The 19,634-nt window shown below is 31.8% G+C and overlaps 1 protein-coding gene across 2 annotated transcripts; it reads left to right on the top strand.

Annotated features, from left to right (window-relative positions):
- The first annotated feature begins 7,050 nt into the window (after positions 1 to 7,050).
- LOC118050460 (14-3-3-like protein) lies at positions 7,051 to 9,003 on the top strand. Of its 2 annotated transcripts, XM_035060808.2 has the most exons (4): positions 7,054 to 7,654; positions 7,999 to 8,121; positions 8,536 to 8,652; positions 8,736 to 9,003. In XM_035060808.2, the coding sequence occupies exons 1-4, from the start codon at positions 7,169 to 7,171 to the stop codon at positions 8,790 to 8,792; spliced, it is 783 nt and encodes a 260-aa protein (XP_034916699.1). In that variant the 5' UTR covers positions 7,054 to 7,168; the 3' UTR covers positions 8,793 to 9,003. The 2 variants fall into 2 exon arrangements, with proteins under 2 accessions (XP_034916698.1, XP_034916699.1); XM_035060807.2 differs by lacking the exon at positions 8,736 to 9,003 and having other exon boundaries at positions 7,051 to 7,654; positions 8,536 to 8,730.
- Positions 9,004 to 19,634: the final 10,631 nt, after the last annotated feature.

Genomic DNA, 19,634 nt, shown 5'->3' with positions numbered 1-19,634 from the left:
TATACTTCCGTTGTGAGATAGAAATACGTTTTTGTGATCAAAAGACCTCAATGCCCAGAAACTATTTCAAATCACCCAAATTTTTAATTCAAAAATAACTATGTAGAAATCTCTTAAAAGTGTATATAGCTTTGAGGTCGTTACTTGTAATGAGAATGTTGTCAATATATGTCAACAATGCGGTAAAGGATTTGCCATTGCAACATGTGAACAATGAATAACATGCTTTAGATTGAACATATCTGGCAGCTTGAATAGTAGAAGAGAATTTGGCAAACCATTGGCAAGAAGCTTACTTTAATCTATACAACGATTTGTTGAGGCGATATACCAAACTCTCCCCCTATCGCTGAAGACCAGAAGGTGGACACATATATTTCTTCATGAAGATCACCATGAAGGAAGCATTATGCACATCTAGCTTGTGAAGGGACCAATTTTGTGCTGCTGCCAAAGCCAGCAAACAATGGATAATAATCATTTTAGTAGTAGAAGAAAAAGTGTCATGGAAATCGATACCTTTCAGCTATGTGTAACCCTTAGCCACCAACCGAGATTTGTAACGCTTGATGGTGCCATCTGAATGACTCTTGATTTTATAGATCCATCAACATCCAATTGGTGCCTTTCCAGGAAGGAGAGAAGTGAGGGACCAAGTGTGGTTAGCTTCCAATGATGCCAATTTAGATTGCATGGCATCTTGCCATTATAGAAGTGAAGCAGCTTCTGTATAAGAGTGGGGCTCAATGTCCTAACTAATGGTGGCAACAAAAGAGCAATGTTGTGGTGAGTAACGATGGTAAGAAAGAAAATTACAAAGAGGATACCTTGTACCTATGGTGGGACCAGACGATGAAGCCAATAATGGCTGGGGAGACGTTACTTGGTTTCAAATATAATCACGTAAAGCTCGGGAAGGGTTGAGATGTCACTTGGAACAACGTAAAGGCTGCATAGGAAGCATATGTGATGGTGACTAAGTGATATTGCTGGGAACCAAGGGAAAAAAAATAAGAGGGACTAGAGTGAGAGATGTAGAATGAGAGATTGGGAAGTCTGTAGAAAGAGGATCTGATATGAAAAGAGGAGGGATGGGGTGTGGGAGCTTTATATACAGCTGATGGTATATGAGGTGCAAGAATGGTTGGAGGTAAATTGTAAGGGAAAATGTGTTCATGGAAAACAATATCACGGCAAGTGAAAAATTTATGGGTGGTAAGGTTATAGAGATTGTAAGCTTTTTGGGCGACTAGATAATTGAGAAAAACACAGCATTTCACTCTAGGAGCAAATTTATGTATGGTATGCACTTCAGTAGCATATGCAAGACAACCAAAAACCTTAAGATGGGAGTAAATAGAGACCTTGCCGTAAAGTTTTTCAAAAGGGGTTTGATGATAAAAAAGTGGTGTGGGTAAAAGATTAATTAAATAGACAGCAGTAAGAATACATTATGTCTGAAAATGAAAATGGAGATGAGCTTGAAAATGAAGGGCACGAGTGGACTCAAGGATATGGCGTTGTTTACGCTCTACAACCCCGTTTTGTTGTGGTGTATAAATGCAAGAGTTTTGATAAGTGGTGTCATTTTCTTGAAAAACATTCTACATAGAAAACAATTCCCCTCCATTATCAATGCGAATATTTGCGATGGATGCATTAAATTGGGTTTTGACAAAGAAAAAAAAATTTGTAAGTAAATTTTGTGTTTCATGTTTGTGATGTATAAAGAAAACCCATGAAAATCTAGAATAATCATCCATAATTGTCAAAAAGTATTTAGCACCGGAAAGAGAAGAAATTTTATAAGAGCCCCAAATATCACAATGAATTAATTTAAACGGTCGAATAAAGGAAATTGAACTAGCGAAGAAAGGAAGTCGATATTATTTTGAAAGTGCACAAATATCACAAGTATCTTTGAATTTGAAAGGGAAATTGAGTAAATTTTTTGCCATAAAATTTAATCTAGAGGAAGATAAATGGCCTAATTAGCGATGCCACAACTCAATGGAGGAGATGACTTGAGAACAAGACGATCAAGTAGCAACAACAACAAAGGGTTGGAATTTTTGTGTTGGTGTTGTTGATGTTAATGCAATCAAGTAATAAAGTCCGCCTCGTTGTTTACCCAAACTAATCATTGTCTTCATCGCCAAGTCCCGTAAAATACACCAATAGAGAAAAAAGGTTACTGAACATTTGAGATCTCTTATAACTCGACTTATAGACATCAAATCCACCTTAAAAGATGGCACACCAAACACATTTTTTAGAGAAATAATAGAGTTCAAATGTAAAGTCTCTTTAGACGCAATTAGAGCATGTTCTCCATTTGGAAAAATAATTGGTGGTAAAATAAAGTTCTGACAACTATTGACAAGAAAATTTGGAGAAAAAGTGATATGGTCAATTGCACCACTATCGATAATCAATCGATGTAGTCTTAATGATGCTTGTAACAAACCTAGAGAAGTAACAACAACATTAGCCTGAGGATTGGAGGTTTGATCTATCCCTTTATTGTTCATAATAGACAATATCTGTTGAAATTGTAAATTAGAATCCATTCATCACTGACTACATCTCTTGCATTGTGGGACCTTTCTTGATGTAATTGGCTGAAGGTTAGGCAGACTTATTGTAATGAGGACGATTGCCTTGGCGTTGAAACAACTAACTCTATGTTTTGGATGGCTTGGTAGATAACCATGCAGTTTCCTACATGTATCTCGTACATGATGATCATTATCATAGTATAAGCATGTAGTGACTTATGGTTAAAATAGTTGGAGCGAGAGGAAGCACCTTATCCTGATCGAACTGTCAGAGATGTGAGTTCATCTCGTTGAATTGCCATGGCTGTAATTTTTGTTGTCTCATGTGTATCACCTAAGCTGTGTTGCTTCTCTTTTTGAACGATGGAGGGATATGCCTGGCGAACATCAGGTAAAGGATTTAGCAATAGGATCTGTCCTTGAATTGCCTTGTAAGAGTCATTTAATCCCATGAGAAATTGCATCAATTATTGTCACTTATGATCTGCCTCACAAGAGCAAACAATTATGTTATAGGAACCCAATTCATCCCACAATCCTTTCAGCTTTGTATAGTAGGCTGCAACTGTCATTTGAGTTTAGAAAGTACAAGCAATGCCCCTCTCAATCTGAAAGTTACGAAGGGCATTGCTATGAGAAAAACGATCTTGATGGTCCTCCTAAAATTCCAAGGTTGTAGTTGAATATATAACACTATCAGTAAGTTCTGGTGTAATTGAATTGAGAATCCATGATAGAATCATGTCATTGCATTTTTTCCATGAAGCATGATCGTCTGGTTGGCTCTTGACAGATGACATCTATATTGTACCATCTATAAATCCTAACTTATTTTTAGTGTTTAAGGAGATGGTCATAGATTTGCACCAAGTAGAGTAAGTATCACTGTTGAGAGGCTTGGAAACAAGCATCAATTCTGGATGATCATAATAGTAGAGAAAAAAAGGATCGAAGGCATTGTTCTTGCCTCCCTTAGAAAATTGCTCACGCTCTATGTTATTGGACAATCGGTAGAAAATTGAGGTAGAGATAGAAAACTAGGTTACTAGCTGTGATACCATGTAAAACTGAATGAGCATTAACAAGGCATGTAGAGCTACTTGGATCATGAAGAAAAAAGGGTTAGGTACGTACTATTTGAAAACCTTGGCTCTTTAATTAATCAATTTGTCATGTTGGTGTGGGTGCTGTGTTGTGCTGGGTAGGGTGGGGATGGGATGGGATGGGATGAGGCTGTGGGTGCTGGAGTGTGGTTAGGGGATTTGCAAATATTTGAGAGAGGGGGGTGTGGGGGGTGAGGGATTTTGGTCGAAAAGAGAAAAGAGAAGAATTGCGTTTCTAGGAACTCTGAGCTATTAATATCTTTGGGCATTTTTTTCTATTATTATTTGAAGCTACCTTTGACTGAGTGTATAAAATATAATTTTCGAAACTATAATTGGAAAGCTTACCATGCTAGGATTCAAAATGATTTTGAAAATAAGCTAACAAATTAAAAATTTAGAAACAACATTTGGAAAAGGTAGCAGTTATTTGGTGGAGGCACAATTTTGATTATATGTGTTTAATATTGCGATAGCGATTGTTTTTTAAAGTTTTTTTTTTTCAGAAATACATTAAAATAATATTTTTAATTTTTTAAAATTTATTTTTAATATTAGCATATCAAAATAATTAAAAAACACAAAAAACAAATTACCACAAAATATTTTAATTGCAATGTTAAACACTCGTAAACACAAATAATAAAAGGTAAATATTCACCAATTTGATCAAATCTTAATTCAGTGAAAGATGCTATAATGATAAATGAGACTCGGTAATCTACGAGGCTCAGCATATTTGTTCGTTTTTATATCTTTTGCTTCCTTGATGATACACATTAAAAACCACCTAGTTTAATATTTTCGAAGATTAAGAGAGAGTTTCCACATTTTTAAACCAAAATATTTCTTCCTTTTAGATAGTGTTTAGTTAACTATTCCATAACAAAAAAATAAAAAATAAAAATAGAAACAATAGAGATAGTGAAGACAAGACAAATAAATAAATAAATAAATGGAGACATAATTATGTTTAGTGGAGAGATACAAGTAAATAATTGTCTTTGTATCTTGTTTCATTATGGTCGATAAAAACAAAATAAAATATGAAAACGTTTATTTTACTCTTAATATATATTATTGCCAAACTTACATATTTGAAAAAAATAATTAAATATTATCTTTTTTTTTTTTACTTTAGTTTATATTGAGTATTGAAATTAATAATATTATAATAACCATAGTTATAAAATCAAGACAGACCTAGACTAGTCTAAGTTTAAGAAAAAAAAAAAGGAATGATTGACTTGGCTTGATATCGTAAAAAATCCAAGTCAATCTGTGATAAAAACACAGATAAAAACTCGTTGATATTTTTGAAAAACAAATGGTCAAAATAAGGTTGCTTTGATTATTTTTAATTTTTTTGGGTCAATCAAGTTGACCTTCCTGACTATTGACTTGAACCTTACATTGAATCGACTATTAAATCGGGTTGACTTTTATCACTTTTATCCATTTGTTGAGTTGGGTCAACCCATGACCCGAAACATTACCCCTATTAATCTTTGAGTTAAGTTTTAAAATTATAATAAAAATCATTTTTATTCTTACGTTGACCTGGATCAACGATCAACCCCACTCATAACCTAGGCCTTACCCCAGGTCGACTCCCGTATAAGTTTAAAACTATTATAATAGTAATTTTTATTATTGTACTAACTCAGGTCAGCTCAACTCGGGACTTGGACCTTGACCAGTAACCCGAGTTTTGCCTTAGATGAACCCTCGAGTTGGGTTTTAAAATTATGATAATAATTATTTTTATTTTTACATGTTTTTGTTGAACAATTTGAGAATTAAGAGTTTTTACAAAGATATTTTTGGAATAAAAAATAAAAAATATTATCTTTGGAGACATGTCTCTTTTGTATTTCTTGTTTTTTAAGTATAAAAAATTACTCTAAAATTATTCAAAAGACAAATTATTTTTATTTCTCTATCTTTGTCTCTTAAATCAAACATATTTTTATCTCCATTTTGTTCATTCCTTATATCTCAAGACTAGTTTATATGCTAACATTATGTTGTGAGGGGACCTAAAATTTTTTAAAAGTAAAAATACTTTCAGGTCATAGAAAATGCTTTGATATTGTCATTAAACTTGTAAATAAAGTCATTTTGAATTTCTTTTTTTTAAAGATAAATTTTCCTATTAATGAATATCTTGGATAACTTAGTCAACAAAAATAATTGTTAAAGCAAATTAATAAAAATATATGAGAATAGTATGTTTATATATTGAGTGATTGAAAGTTAAAACAACCATAAAATGAATTCACATTTCAAATCTATTTAGATATTTTTAAATAATAAACAAATGATTTCAAACGACCTTTAATAAATAATTTATTATTAATATTATTATTTTTAAATCAAATACATAAAAATTAAAAAAGTTATTAAAATCCAAATAAAATTTATAATAGTATTGAATATACATGTCAAAACAGAAAAATAAGTAAATCCGATAAACTTTTTTGGAATGTAAAAATAACTTTGAGGAATAATAATAATAAAAAAAACATAGCAAAGGGCTAGACCCAACACATGGGCCACATGTTCATAGTATGCTAGGCTCACTTGCTTGACCGTGTTTTATTTTTTCTTTATTAAAAGGCATGTTGTTTTTTTTTTTTTTTTTCATTAAGAGGTTTGCCCCTTATTTATTTTAGAAAAAATAAAAAATAATAGATCATCTGTCAAAATTTAAAAAATATACATATTCCCTAGCAATTTATGATCCTTAATTTATAAATCGATTAAATTATGATTGAAATTTATTAAAAAATAATTAAAAAAATATATATTCAAAATTTACCATCCTTAACTTATAAACCGACTAAACTAAGAATAAGATTTATTATAAAATAATTAAAAATATATATCAAGAAATAGTAAAATAACATAAAAAAAATCTTAATAGGTCAATAGCTTCTTTTTTTTTTTCAAGTGGTTGAGAAATAAACAATAACCGTGAGATTTGGTGGGCTTTAAATGTTGCCGGCGCCTAATTTTATAGCTTTCTGAAATTATTGGCTTAAAATATCAGTCCAAGCCCAACTAAGATTCCAACACCTCAAGTCTTCAATATTCCTCCATCTCGATAGTCAAACAAGCATCAGAACCTCATATTCCTCCTCCTTTTAAAAATTCAAACGTCCCCTATCCTTTGTTTGTTTCCTTATAAAAAAAAAAAGGGAAAGAAAGGAAAAAAAAACACTTTAAAAGCCACTTGTATTTATTAAAATCCCTCGTGTCCCAGGCCAGCCAAACAGCCCTCTTCTTTAATGATCCAACGGTCCACATCCCATCCCCCAAACCCCCCATCCATCTTCACCAACGCAATCAACGCCACAGCACGCACTACCCCAAAAATAGCCCCCCCCTTTTCCCTCTCAAATAACATAACATAAGCTACCCCCCCTCCCCTTCTCCTCTTTCCAGAAAACCACAGTTCTCTCTCTCTCTCTCCCCATCTTCTCAATTTCTAAAAAAACCAAAACAATGGCAGCCACACCATCAGCTCGCGAGGAACATGTCTACATGGCGAAACTCGCCGAGCAAGCCGAGCGGTATGAAGAAATGGTGGAGTACATGGAGAAAGTCTCCGCCTCCATCGACAACGAGGAACTCACCGTAGAAGAGAGAAACCTCCTCTCTGTGGCTTACAAAAACGTGATCGGAGCTAGACGTGCTTCTTGGAGGATTATTTCCTCGATCGAGCAGAAAGAGGAGAGTCGTGGTAACGAAGACCATGTGTCTGTGATCCGTGACTACAGGGCTAAGATTGAGACCGAACTGTCTTCGATCTGTGACGGGATCTTGAAGTTGCTCGACACCAGGTTGATTCCAACGGCTTCTTCTGGTGATTCGAAGGTGTTTTATTTGAAGATGAAGGGGGATTATCACAGGTATTTGGCCGAGTTTAAAACTGGTGCTGAAAGGAAAGAGGCTGCTGAGAGTACTCTCACTGCTTACAAATCTGCTCAGGTATTTTTTTCCTCAGATCTTACGCTTACGACTTTTCATTTTAGATTTGTTAAGTTTCGATGCCCATTTGTTTTTATTATCTATTTATAGATTACTTTTTTTTTTTTAAATTCAATTTGCTCTTTTGTGTAACATTTACTGTGAGTACTTCTTACGCTGTCGACTTGTTAGCTAGACAGCATTGATTGGTCCTTTTTTGTTTAACGTTGATATAATCTTTTTATCTTTTGTCCATAGATTTAACATCTGTTAATGGCAGCATGGTGAATTTTGTACAATTGTAATTCTACTCTGCATTCCTCTGATTAGCATGCTGTTTTGAATATTTGGATTTGTGATTGCAGGATATCGCAAATGCAGAACTGGCTCCCACTCACCCAATCCGTCTCGGATTGGCTCTTAACTTCTCAGTGTTTTACTATGAGATTCTCAACTCTCCAGATCGTGCTTGCAATCTTGCCAAACAGGTTTGCCTTTTAGTTTTTATCTTTTCGTTTGTTCTGTCTTCTAGGTGGTTGCAATGGCAGACAACGTAATGTAAACAAGTTAGAAAATTGAGTTGTGAATGTTGTTGCATTACCTTCCTGTGTGGTTGATGAGATCTTTGACAGAAACTTTGATGTTGGGTTTTAAGACCGCTGGTTTTGCTTATGGAATTCAACATTCCTGACCAGATTAGCATGTGATCAAGCTTCAAACTGGGGTTGTTAGATTTAAGCCTATTGTTGCTTGAGATTTTATCCTGTTTTCCATAACTGAAAGAAGTACCTCAACCTATATGAAACTGACTTTGCTCTGCTAATTTTTTAAACCATTTTTTGCTATATATTCGAATTTATATTTTGCTTAGGTTGATAGTTTTCTCTCCTTAAACTTATCAGGCTTTTGATGAGGCAATTGCTGAGCTGGATACACTGGGCGAGGAGTCATACAAGGACAGCACTTTGATCATGCAACTTCTTCGTGATAATCTTACTCTTTGGACATCTGACATGCAGGTAATGGGCTCTGTTCTTAATTCTTTTTGTTCCATTTGTTTCCATACTCCAATTCACAAGTGGAATATTCTGTTCTGATTCAGGATGATGCTGCTGATGAGATCAAAGAAGCAGCACCTAAAACTGGTGATGAACAGTGAAGGTGCTTTACTGCAAACTAGTGTTGAACTTCTCTATATGTTTTTAACAGGAGAAGGTGCTTGTTGCTAATTTGCTTGATTTGTAGGCATTCTTGTTTTGGTCATGAATTGTGGACGCACCAAGCTTTTTTTTTATTCTTGTTTTATTTTAGCTTGTCATATCAATTTGTGTTCTTGAATTCTCAATGGTATCTGGTTTTGTCATTTAAAATTCCTTGCGCCCAGTAAGAATGGATGCTTTTCTTTCAAGAACATTTAATCTCGCGCTTGGTTGCCATGTTCTCTTGGAGGTTGAATGTAGTTGCATTTTGAGTTTTTCTCCGCCATTGATGTGTTGTGAAAGCTCCTCAATTCGATCGCATTTACGTACTTTAAACAATTTCACCTTCTTTCTGAATTACTCGAACGAAGACTGAAAGTTATTAAAAGTCCATAGGAATCTATTTGCTTGAGCAAAGATACAGCCTTTCATCTATCACTAAAATTCAGATGCTACCGTAATAGGTTACTTGTTGAATGTTGGCGTTTCTCTCGTCTGTCCCTCTCCAATCTATTTTTTATTCAATAATTAAAAACAGACCGGGCCTAAACCGTACATTAGCACTCGATCTAACGCTTATCACCTTGTATTGGGAGGAGGCCGCGGCGGTGGCCATTGAGAATGCCTCGTCCTTGAGCATGCGCTGAGCTGGTGGCCATGGATACCCATCTACTTTTCTATCGACTCTTTGAGGGATAATCCTCTCTTAGAGATATGGTCCCTCTCTTGGTATTTCTTCGGACATGGATTTGTCCAATTAGAATTGTGACCAGGCTTGAATCAAATTTCATTTGAAGTTTTGCCCCTGTCATTACAGGTAACTAAGTTAAAACATTGAAGAATAAGAGCAGCACTGGATTCATCTGTAAAACAAGTTTTATATGAAGATTCATGAACTCTTCAATGATTCAGTTAATTAAATTGAATATAAAATATAGCTTTTAAAGATTGAGTTGCATGTATTGAAGAATATGATAAATATAAATGTTGAGAGAATAAGGAATGTTTTTGTTTTTCTCTAGTATGAATGAATTAAAAAAAAAATACCTTGAAGTTTAAAGATTGTTATGGTGTTGGATTCCGGTATGCCCTTCTAGGGACATCCCAAGTCCAAAATGAGGTTGGTATCTAATGGTTTATTTGTAGCAACTAGGCATGTTGGATGTAAAGCTACTTGGGCCACCTAGAAGGTCATGCTACTTTTTTAATGCTTTGAGCCCAAGTTATATTTAAATCTTGTTTAATTATGGAGATGTTAAAAAATCAACTCAATCTAAAAGTTTAAATTGTTAAATAATACTTTAACATATAATTTATATTATCTCTTAACACATTATTTTAATTGAAATTGTTTTTGAACTTGAAACTAACATATGCTCGTATTATCTTATGTTATTCAATAATTTTAATTAGAATAAAGAATGAAAGTTATGAGTTTCAAACTCATCGTTTTTTATTTATTAAGATTCTGATATCATACTTGTAAATCCCGGTCTAAAAATAAGAAAACCAATGTTAATAGGAAAATTCTCAATTGAAAAAAATAAAAATTAAGAAGGAAAATTGTTATAAATTGAGATAAAAAAAACTCTTAGTAATTGAACTTAAATTTTGGATGAAATAAAGTAATAAAATCAGTATGCCAAATGGTAACTAGTGATAAATCGTGTAAACATCCCAATTGGGTAAAATAATTATTTTAAAGGAAGGGTTTTTATAAATCAAGGTGAAAATAATTAGACAATATTATTATTATTATAAATAAAATAATGTATGATATACGTGAATAATAAGGAATTACAGTTAGTTAGTGACAAATTGTAGGAGGAATCATGAGAGGTAAATTGATACTTGAGATGAGATGAAATTACTTACGAGAAAGAGATTTGTACCTAATCACTATTATAGAGAATTATATTAAAGGTTGTAGAGTTTAAGTTAAGGTACAAAGAGTGTTAATGAGTATTTCAATGAGATGAAACTTGCTATGATTCGAGCTAATGTTAAAGGTAACAATGTTACTCCTATTTCTCGTAATTATGGCATTAAATGATTTTATTATCCGGGTTTTGGTCATGTTGCTTCATAATGTCTAAAAAAAATAGTTATGGTTATGAAAGCTTATAATGAGGTTGAGACTAATGACGAGGATGAAGAAAAGAAGATGCCATAATTGGATGATGTTAATGATGTTTATATTTAATATCCGGTTTAGAGAGAGGCATTTGTGGTGAGGAGAACATTGAATACACATGTCAAAGCAGATGATTTAGAAGGTCAGAGTGAGAGCATATTCCATAAGAGATGTCATGTTTATAATATGGTATGTAGCTTAATTATAGATAGTGGTAATTACACTAATGTAGCTTGTACTTAATTGGTAAAAAGTTGAACTTACACATTACCAAACATCCCATATCTTATAAATTACAATGATTAAATGATGGTGGTGAAGTGAAAGTTAATAAGTAGTTGGTTGCTTTTGCTATTGGTAAATATTGTGATGAGGTGTTTTGTGATTGTTGTGCAAATGCAAGCTAGTCATTTGTTGCTTAGTAGACTATGGTAGTATGATAAGAAAGCTATGCATGATGGAATGAAAAATAAGTATTTCTTTGAGATGAATAGAAAACCTATAACTCTTGTATTTTTAACACGTAAGCAAATATATGAGGAGCAACTAAAATTGAAGAAGGAAAAGATGGTTGAAAATGAGAGCTTGTATATCAAGGGGACCTTCTTTGCTAACAAGGTTCTTCTTAGTTTTAATGATGATGCTATTATTTGGCTCGATACTGATTTATTGACCTTAAAAGATGTTTTCCACGATACACATTTGAGGTTAGTCTTTCTAAAGAAGAGGAGGATGATACAAACAAAGTCAGTTTCAAATTTGGTCTTAAAATGTCTGTTGATTAGTTTTAAATATTAGACCTGTCTTTCAAACCATACATTGAAATTTTACAAGGAGCACTAGATACGTTAGTCCAGCAAGTTGGGATGAAAACTATACATCTCAATATTTCCAATCATATATGTAGGCCCAATATTTCATCCAGACGAGATGTCTGAAAATCTACAAAAAATATTAAAAAAATTAGAGATTCAGGCTATATTAAGGAATTTTAGCATAGAGACCTGACTCATTAGAATTAGACTTATGTTAGTTGATTATTAATTTAGATATCTTTGCTTGCAACTTGAAAAGGGTCCATTAGAATTTATTAGAGGACACTATATTATGCTTTTTTAGCTATAAATTTGGTCAGCAAGTTAGAAAATAAACATTAGTTTCTTTTAAAGTAGGGAACAAAAATCGTACACTAACTTATCAAAAATTAACTAGCTTCGTGATGTCATTTGTATACTTATAGTTCTTAGATACAAGGTTATCTCTAAGTCCAAGTGGTTCTTAGGTATAGATTTACCTCTAGGTCAAGGTTCTATAAACCTAATTTTTTACTTTTCGAGTTGTTATCTTCTTTGTTGAGGGCTGCTTGTCCACATGATCAAGAGGTATGCATTAACTACACATGCTTTTTTTTTACTCGAATATATATTTTTATGACCTACTTGACCTTTAAGAACATTTTTTCGATTACTCTCTCCATATGGCTAGATCCTAGACCCTATATTTTTTTTTTCTTCTTATGAAGGCCTTAATAACCCATAAACTTAAGCAAGCCTTCCAACTTAAGCATTTTCATCTTAAATCTCTTCAAGTAGATTATGGTGACCTCATCCTCTTGTTGTGTGCTGGGATATTTATGTTAAAGTGGGTTTTGAGCTTTGCATAAAGATCCTTAAAGTTTAGAATAAACCTAGACTTTAAATTATAATACCATGTTTGGGATAATCCATGAAATACAGTTAGAAGAATTTTATATGTAGTGTTAGTGTCTTGCATGACTATCTCTAAAATACTACATCCACTCTTACATATGAGGGTCAATGAACCCGTCAAAGTTGTTTAGGTTCATATTTTTAGAGATAAAATACCTAGGTAAACTATAGTTCAACACTCATTTTTTTTTCTCTATTGGAATACCCTTCACCTAAAAGGAGGTTATACACCTTCATATCAAGGGCATGTATAACCATCAATCTAACTTCTTTCCAAGGCCTTATCAAATCAAGGTTACCAGAGTATGACCTTGATGAGGAACAATAACAATGATGATGACTGCATGTTACTTTTTTTTTTCTTTTATACGTGCCCACTATATAAACAATCTGTATGATAATGAGAGTGGGTTTTAAGAATAATAATGTTGCCTTCTATTCCCCTACATGTTACCCAACTTCTTCTAGAAACTAAAGTTGTTTTTATACACTAAAAGGAGCAAGTGGTGGTACTATAAGTGAAGCTATCTAATAAAAAAGAGGAAAAACCTTGATTAGTTTTTATATAACTAAATGAATCTTCATGAGTATTCTCACTTATTAGCTTGGAGATCTAGAAAGGTTATTGGTTTATTTATGGTAAAGAGGTCTATAACCTTTATCCTAGAGTTTTTGGGTTATCTATAATTGAAAAAACTAAAAAGTTTATAGAAAGAAAAGGGAGATGAATTGGTTTCTGTTTAGTATCTCACAAATAGCACTATAGACAAGCCTTTTAGCAAACCCAATGAAAATTATTTTTTTCTATGATAAGTAACTAGGCTAAAATGTTAAAGAAGAAGAATTACACTGGAAGCTTATGAACACTAGAAGTCTTACATGGAGATTTAAGGACCTTTAATGCTTAAGTTAGTAAAATTGTATCATGAATGTGATGTGAGTTGTTTAAATTACAAAAAAAAAAAAAAGATAATAATTAAAGATGTTGAGAGAATAAGGAATGTTTTGTATACGTCTAACATGAATGAGCTTCAATTTACATGTTTCATAGGTGTTTTTATACCTATAAAACATAACAACTTGCATCGAAAAGAGGGCATATGCAAACCCTCAACCTAAAATTATAAAATGTTAAATAGAATAATCCTCAACCAAAAAAATAATAAATTAAAAAGGAAAAATTTTATTATTAGGGGCAAAAATCCCTAGAAAATTAGCTTTCAAGTCTTGAATGAAATAAAATAATAAATTGGTACGTGAAATGTCAACCCTGTGATGAATCATGTAAATCCCCAACCAGAAAATAATAAAATTAAAAGAATATTTTTATGTGACGAGTGGTGCAAATCCTTGGTTATTTAGCGAAAAACTCAGATGAATTAAAGAATTATCTTATGCATGAAAATATTGAAAGTCGGAGTGAACCTCCTACATAACAATGTAACTTTCAACTAAAAATAATAAAATTTAGAGAACATTGTATTATGATAATTGTTGAAAAATCCCAAGATAGTTATGCCAAAATCGGATAAAATAATAAAAAATTTCTATATGTAAAAATATTGACGGACATTGATATGACAATGCATATAGGATTTAAACGAGTTGCATTATTGTAATTCTTGACAAAATCCCCCTCCCACCCTTAATAAAACTAGTCGGCCATGCAAAGGGGTAAGAACTCAGAATTTATGATTTTATCCTTCTTTCTTCTTCAAATTTACTTGGGTTATGAGTTATGAAATGCGATTAAGTTATTTTCATCCATGATATCAGACCAAATTATGAGAAATTAGAGAGAAAACGTGTTAGTGGATTTTTATATTTGGATTGAAATGTTCATGATTCTTGAAATTAAGGTTCATATTGTTTTTGTGATTAAATGTTTAATTGGGTTATTTATTATTGCTATCGGGTTATGATAATGTATAGAAATGTTTTAAATTGGGTTAATTGTATGACGAGTTGGAAAATCCCAAAATTTATGAATTTAGGGTTTATGTAAATTTTTATTGATATGATAAATTGAGTGATTGCTATTTACTTGGGGTTTATATGATATGATTGAGGATATAATTAAGGAAATTGAAAACTAATTTTGAGAAATCAATACTCTAGTAGCCGACCATATTTGGATATGTTAAGGATTTAGAAATTTGATTAAATTAGAATGATTATGGTGTTCTAATTAATGTTTTGAAATGCTTGAGATTACATATGACTTTTGAAATTTGGAATTATAAAAAGTTAGTTAATGTTGTTATATATTGGAAAGAGAAAAATATAGAAATTTGTAAGATTGTGTAATGTGAGTATTTTAATGATGATGTCATATTTAAATTTGATTAATATGATAATGGGAATGTGTTAGTTATATTTGCAAATCATGTGAAGAAGAATGCCTAAATGTTAGAAAATGTTTGTTAAGGTTGAAAAGATGGAAGTGTGGAATGTTAAGGAATTGAGTAAATTTTGGTGTTTTAGATATTATTTTTATACTTAAATTGAGTGGTGTGATTATGGAAGTGAGTTAATTTTGACGGTAATTTACATGGAATAAATTAGTTGATATTGATGTGTGAAAGAAAAGAAGGAAATGTGGAGATTGGTAGAATTGTGTAAATTTTAGTATTTTAATGATGTTGTAATATTTAGAAAGATATTAGAATTTTACAATTTTAAAGGCTAATGTGATTGATCATGGAAATGCATTTGTTAGGAAAATGAGAATTTGTTCTAATTGTGAAATCATGTGTAAATTAATTATTATGTAGGCCTCATTAATTATAATTTGGATAGAATAATGGATGGTTGTATGTTTTACATATTGAAAATGAAAAGGGAGTTTCAGAAATGAAATTTGATAATTTTGATGTGGGAAGGTTTAATTAAACTAAAAAATGGGATGGATTGTGTTGATAGTTAATAAATTTGATGGAAATTAAAGGAGATTAAAGTTAAATTTGAAATTCTAATATATTTCTTGAGTGCAGCCGAACAAAAGAAAAATATGCATAAGAAAATTTATGTTAAACACATAAAAATTGTAATGTGAAGGCTTGAGTAGTGTACGTTAAAACACATAAAAATATACAATTGTTTATGGTAATGTGTGTATTTATAAGTCCGACTAACTTGGTTATTAAATAAGTGAATATGTGTGGTGGCCAAGTAGGATATTAAAATTTTATTGTTAAAGACTTTAAAAGAGACGTTTGAAGTAAGGCTCATTTTCTCAAGAGCACTTCCAACAAAAGCTTCAGGTAAGGGTTTCCTCTTTTCCCTTTAATTAATTTAGTTGTTCATGTAAATGTTGAAATACAAATTATATGCTTATTTCTATATATCAAGAACAAATATTCATTATTAGAACTATGGTATTATGGAAGATAACATCATAAGAAATATGCTTTTGAGGAGGAAAATAAATGTCATGCCGAACTATGCATTCTGGGCAGAATGATGATGTTTTTGGGTAGTGTAATGACATTAAATAATAATACACCTACATAACTGCAATGGCAAAGACTAATTAGTTAAATTCTCAATATAGCTAAAACGGTGAAATTTGATAGTGTAAATGTTAAGTTAACTGCAACGACAAAGATTAATTAGTTTAGTTCTTGCAATGGGCACAACGAAAAAATTTGATAATGTTAGGAATAAGTTAGTTGCAATGACAGAGACTGATTAATTATATGTTAAGTTAGTTGTTTGGATGAAAACTTATTTATTTTATATCTTAGTCGACTTTTTAAATGAAAACTAGTTAATTATATGTATAAGTTGGTCGTTTGAATGGAGACTTATCTATTTTATATACAAGTTGGCCATTTGGATGGATGCTTAAATAATAAGATGTAAATGATGCTTACAAGACAAGGAATTAATTTGTAAATGATGTCTATGGGGCAAGAGGATAGTATTATGTAAAAGATGCCTACGTGGTAAGAATTAATATGTAAATGATACCCAAGAGAAAAGAAAATAACATTATATGAATGATGTCTACAGTGCAAGAAAAATAATATGTAAATTATGCCTATAAGGCAAGAAAATAACATTACATGAATGATGCCTACAAGGCAAGAAAAATATTGTATAAAATTATTCCTGGAAGGTAGGGAACTTGTATGTGGGATTTTAAATCAGCTTCGATAGCAAACTTATTATGCAAAATTTTAAGCTAACCACAACAACGGGGGTTATTCTGTTTTGAAGTATGAGTTATGAATATTTTAAAAAGAAATTGGTGGATGTAGATAAGATAGAATATGAAATACGAATCATCAAAATGAACTAGAAAGTGCAAAGTTTAATCATGGTATCGTCTGTGATTACCATGATAAATCAATTAATGACTGATTAATGTAAATTACAAGCCACCAATGTTGAAATGGACCATCGAGTATGGGTGATCAAAATAGAGTTTAAAATTTTTAAGTTGAGATTGACGAACATGGTTAAATGAAAGTGTTAATTACTATAATTTAGATCGATAAATGGGTAACAACCATTAATAAAATAAAATAACAAAAGTATAATTGAAATAAGTGAGTCATATTATAAAGATAGAACAATAAATGTGTTGTTGATTTTAAGTATAAAATATGATTATTGATTTGGATCAATGATTAGAATTGATTTTTAAGAGCCCTAAATATGAACTTTGTTTCTGAATTAATGAATTTTTAGATTGAACTAAAACATAAAATTGAGCATTATTTTAGTTTAATAAATCCTATAATTAAATTAAAGTCCTAGTTAAGGGTATTTAATAGGGTAAATTAACATGGTTGTATTAAGGTGCCAGTCTAGAATAAAAAATGGATAAATGAATATGAAATGGTAAGCTCAAGCACGGCATATAAATACTAAAATGAAATAATGTACTAGGTTGACTCAAAGCAAGAGTCACGATTAATTGAAATTAATTATTGAGTAAAAAAGTTGGTGAGATTGTAAGGTATTTATAACAGTGATAATCTCATGTGTAAAATGAAAAAAATTGTAGTTTTTCTCTTAACGAAATCAATGAAATTAAATTGGAAGGGTGACAATAATATTTTCTTGAAATGATCAACAATAATTTAAAAATATCAAAAACTATTAATTTTAAACTAAAATTGTTTTAAAATTTTAAAGGAAGATAGATTTGAATCTCGTTCAAAAACATTGGCTACGTATCAACTAAACAAATGATAGGCAGATAAAATTGGATTCGGGAGTTCCTACCTAAGTGTGATGGTGTTGGATCCGGCCTTACCCCACTAAGGACATTCCAGTAGGGGTGAGCAAAAAAATCAAGAAACTGATTAAATTGAGAAAACGAGAAAAAATTAACCGAAAAAACCGAACTGGAAAAAAAAAACTGATTAAACCAATTAAAATTTTTGAAAAAATTTTCGGTTCGATTCGGTTTCGGTTTTGAAAACCTGAAAACCAGAAAAACCCCAACTGAACCGGGGGGGTACTATAAATACAAAAAAAAAAACGCATAGTCATTCTTAACCCTAATGTGCACTAGACTCCGCCGTCCTTCTCCTTGCTCCTAAGCCGCTCTCTCACAATTCACATTTTACAATTTCACATTCACTCACAGATCTATAACGGTAATTAAAGGAATGGCTAGTGGGAGGTTCTCTGCTGCTCATCTCCTTCTCTGCTGCTAGTGGAAGGTTCTCTCCTTCTCTTTAGACACTGAATACTTATTATAAAAAGAAGGAGATGAGTGCTGGAGCAGATGCAAGTTTCTGCATATTGATTTGTTTTGTTAGATCTAACTTTAGCCTAAATTCTCATGCTTTTGGTTATGATTGTAACTTATTTTATTGTTGATTTCTTTTTAAAATACTTTATGTTCATAATTACATTCTATTGAAAATTAATATAGTGCTTTGAGATGTTTCTGCTTATTTTTGTTGATAAACTCTTGCTTGAAGATGATTTACAGTGAAACTTGAAGAAAAAAACAGGTTTTTCCGGTTTTATGTTTAAAAAACCGAATCGAACCGAACCGAAACCAGGTCGGTTTGAAACCGGTTCCAGATTCAGTTTCAGTTTGAATTTTTTTTTTTTAAAATTTTATTTTGATTGGTTTTTTAATAAAAACCGAACCAAACCAAAAATGCTCACCCCTACATCCCAGGTTCAAAGGAGGGTTGATATATAATGTGCTAGTTGTAACAACTAGGCCATGATGAAAACTGTGCACGCCTCAGAGTTTATGCCACTTTTTTTTTTTTTTTTTTTTTTTGTCGCCTAGACCCAAAGTGAGTAAAATTCTATCCGAGCAAGAAGGCCTCACACGGGACTGATGGATAAAGATCTTGATGAGCTTTGTGTTTTTATTTTGTGTCAAATCATAGGATCCAATCATGTGTCTCTTATTACAGATACGTTAGTTTTGAGTCTAAAATGGCGATACTAAGAAGTATGATTGATTTAATGATAATATTTGCATGATTCAATTTTGTAGACAACGCTGAGCAGCTGATGTCATGTCCTTCAGACAACCTTTTTCAACCATGGGTGGCAATAGTCAAGCTGGCCTCTTCACGTGGTCCATAGGAGACGTGGAGCCAATCCTTTATCTATCATCTCAGCACGCAGATTATTAGCTCCTTCTCTGGATTCCTTATCCATTTTGATTGGTCAGCAATGGCGCCTCTGATTTGGACTTCGCATTCTAAATATATGTTTGGTAACGAGAAGATATACATGTCTTTGTTAATATATGTTTGGTGAAGTGAAAAAATATCTCAGGTGTTCTTTTCTTTTAATTTTTCAATATAACTGATGCTTTTATAGCGTAGACATTTTGTTTTTTTAAAAAAAAACTTTTAAAGACAATATAAATGTTTTACCAATAAAACTCGAAAAAGTTATTTTTCATGTCGGGTTATTTTTTACGACCCCATTTCTAATGTTAAATTTGCTCGTTAGTTGAAAAACTCGAA

The sequence above is a fragment of the Populus alba genome, chromosome 5 (assembly GCF_005239225.2).
Source record: "Populus alba chromosome 5, ASM523922v2, whole genome shotgun sequence".
Lineage (NCBI taxonomy): Eukaryota > Viridiplantae > Streptophyta > Magnoliopsida > Malpighiales > Salicaceae > Populus > Populus alba.
The sequence above is the reverse complement of the archived record's forward strand: the minus strand, read 5'-3'. Positions and strand labels throughout refer to the sequence as shown.

Excerpts from the sequence above, each read along its gene's own strand:
- LOC118050460 (XM_035060807.2), top strand. The coding sequence starts at position 7,169 with ATGGCAGCCACACCATCAGCTCGCGAGGAACATGTCTACATGGCGAAA. Across the intron at positions 7,655-7,998 it reads CTGCTTACAAATCTGCTCAG|GATATCGCAAATGCAGAACT; the intron begins GTATTTTTTTCC and ends TTGTGATTGCAG. Across the intron at positions 8,122-8,535 it reads CTTGCAATCTTGCCAAACAG|GCTTTTGATGAGGCAATTGC; the intron begins GTTTGCCTTTTA and ends TAAACTTATCAG.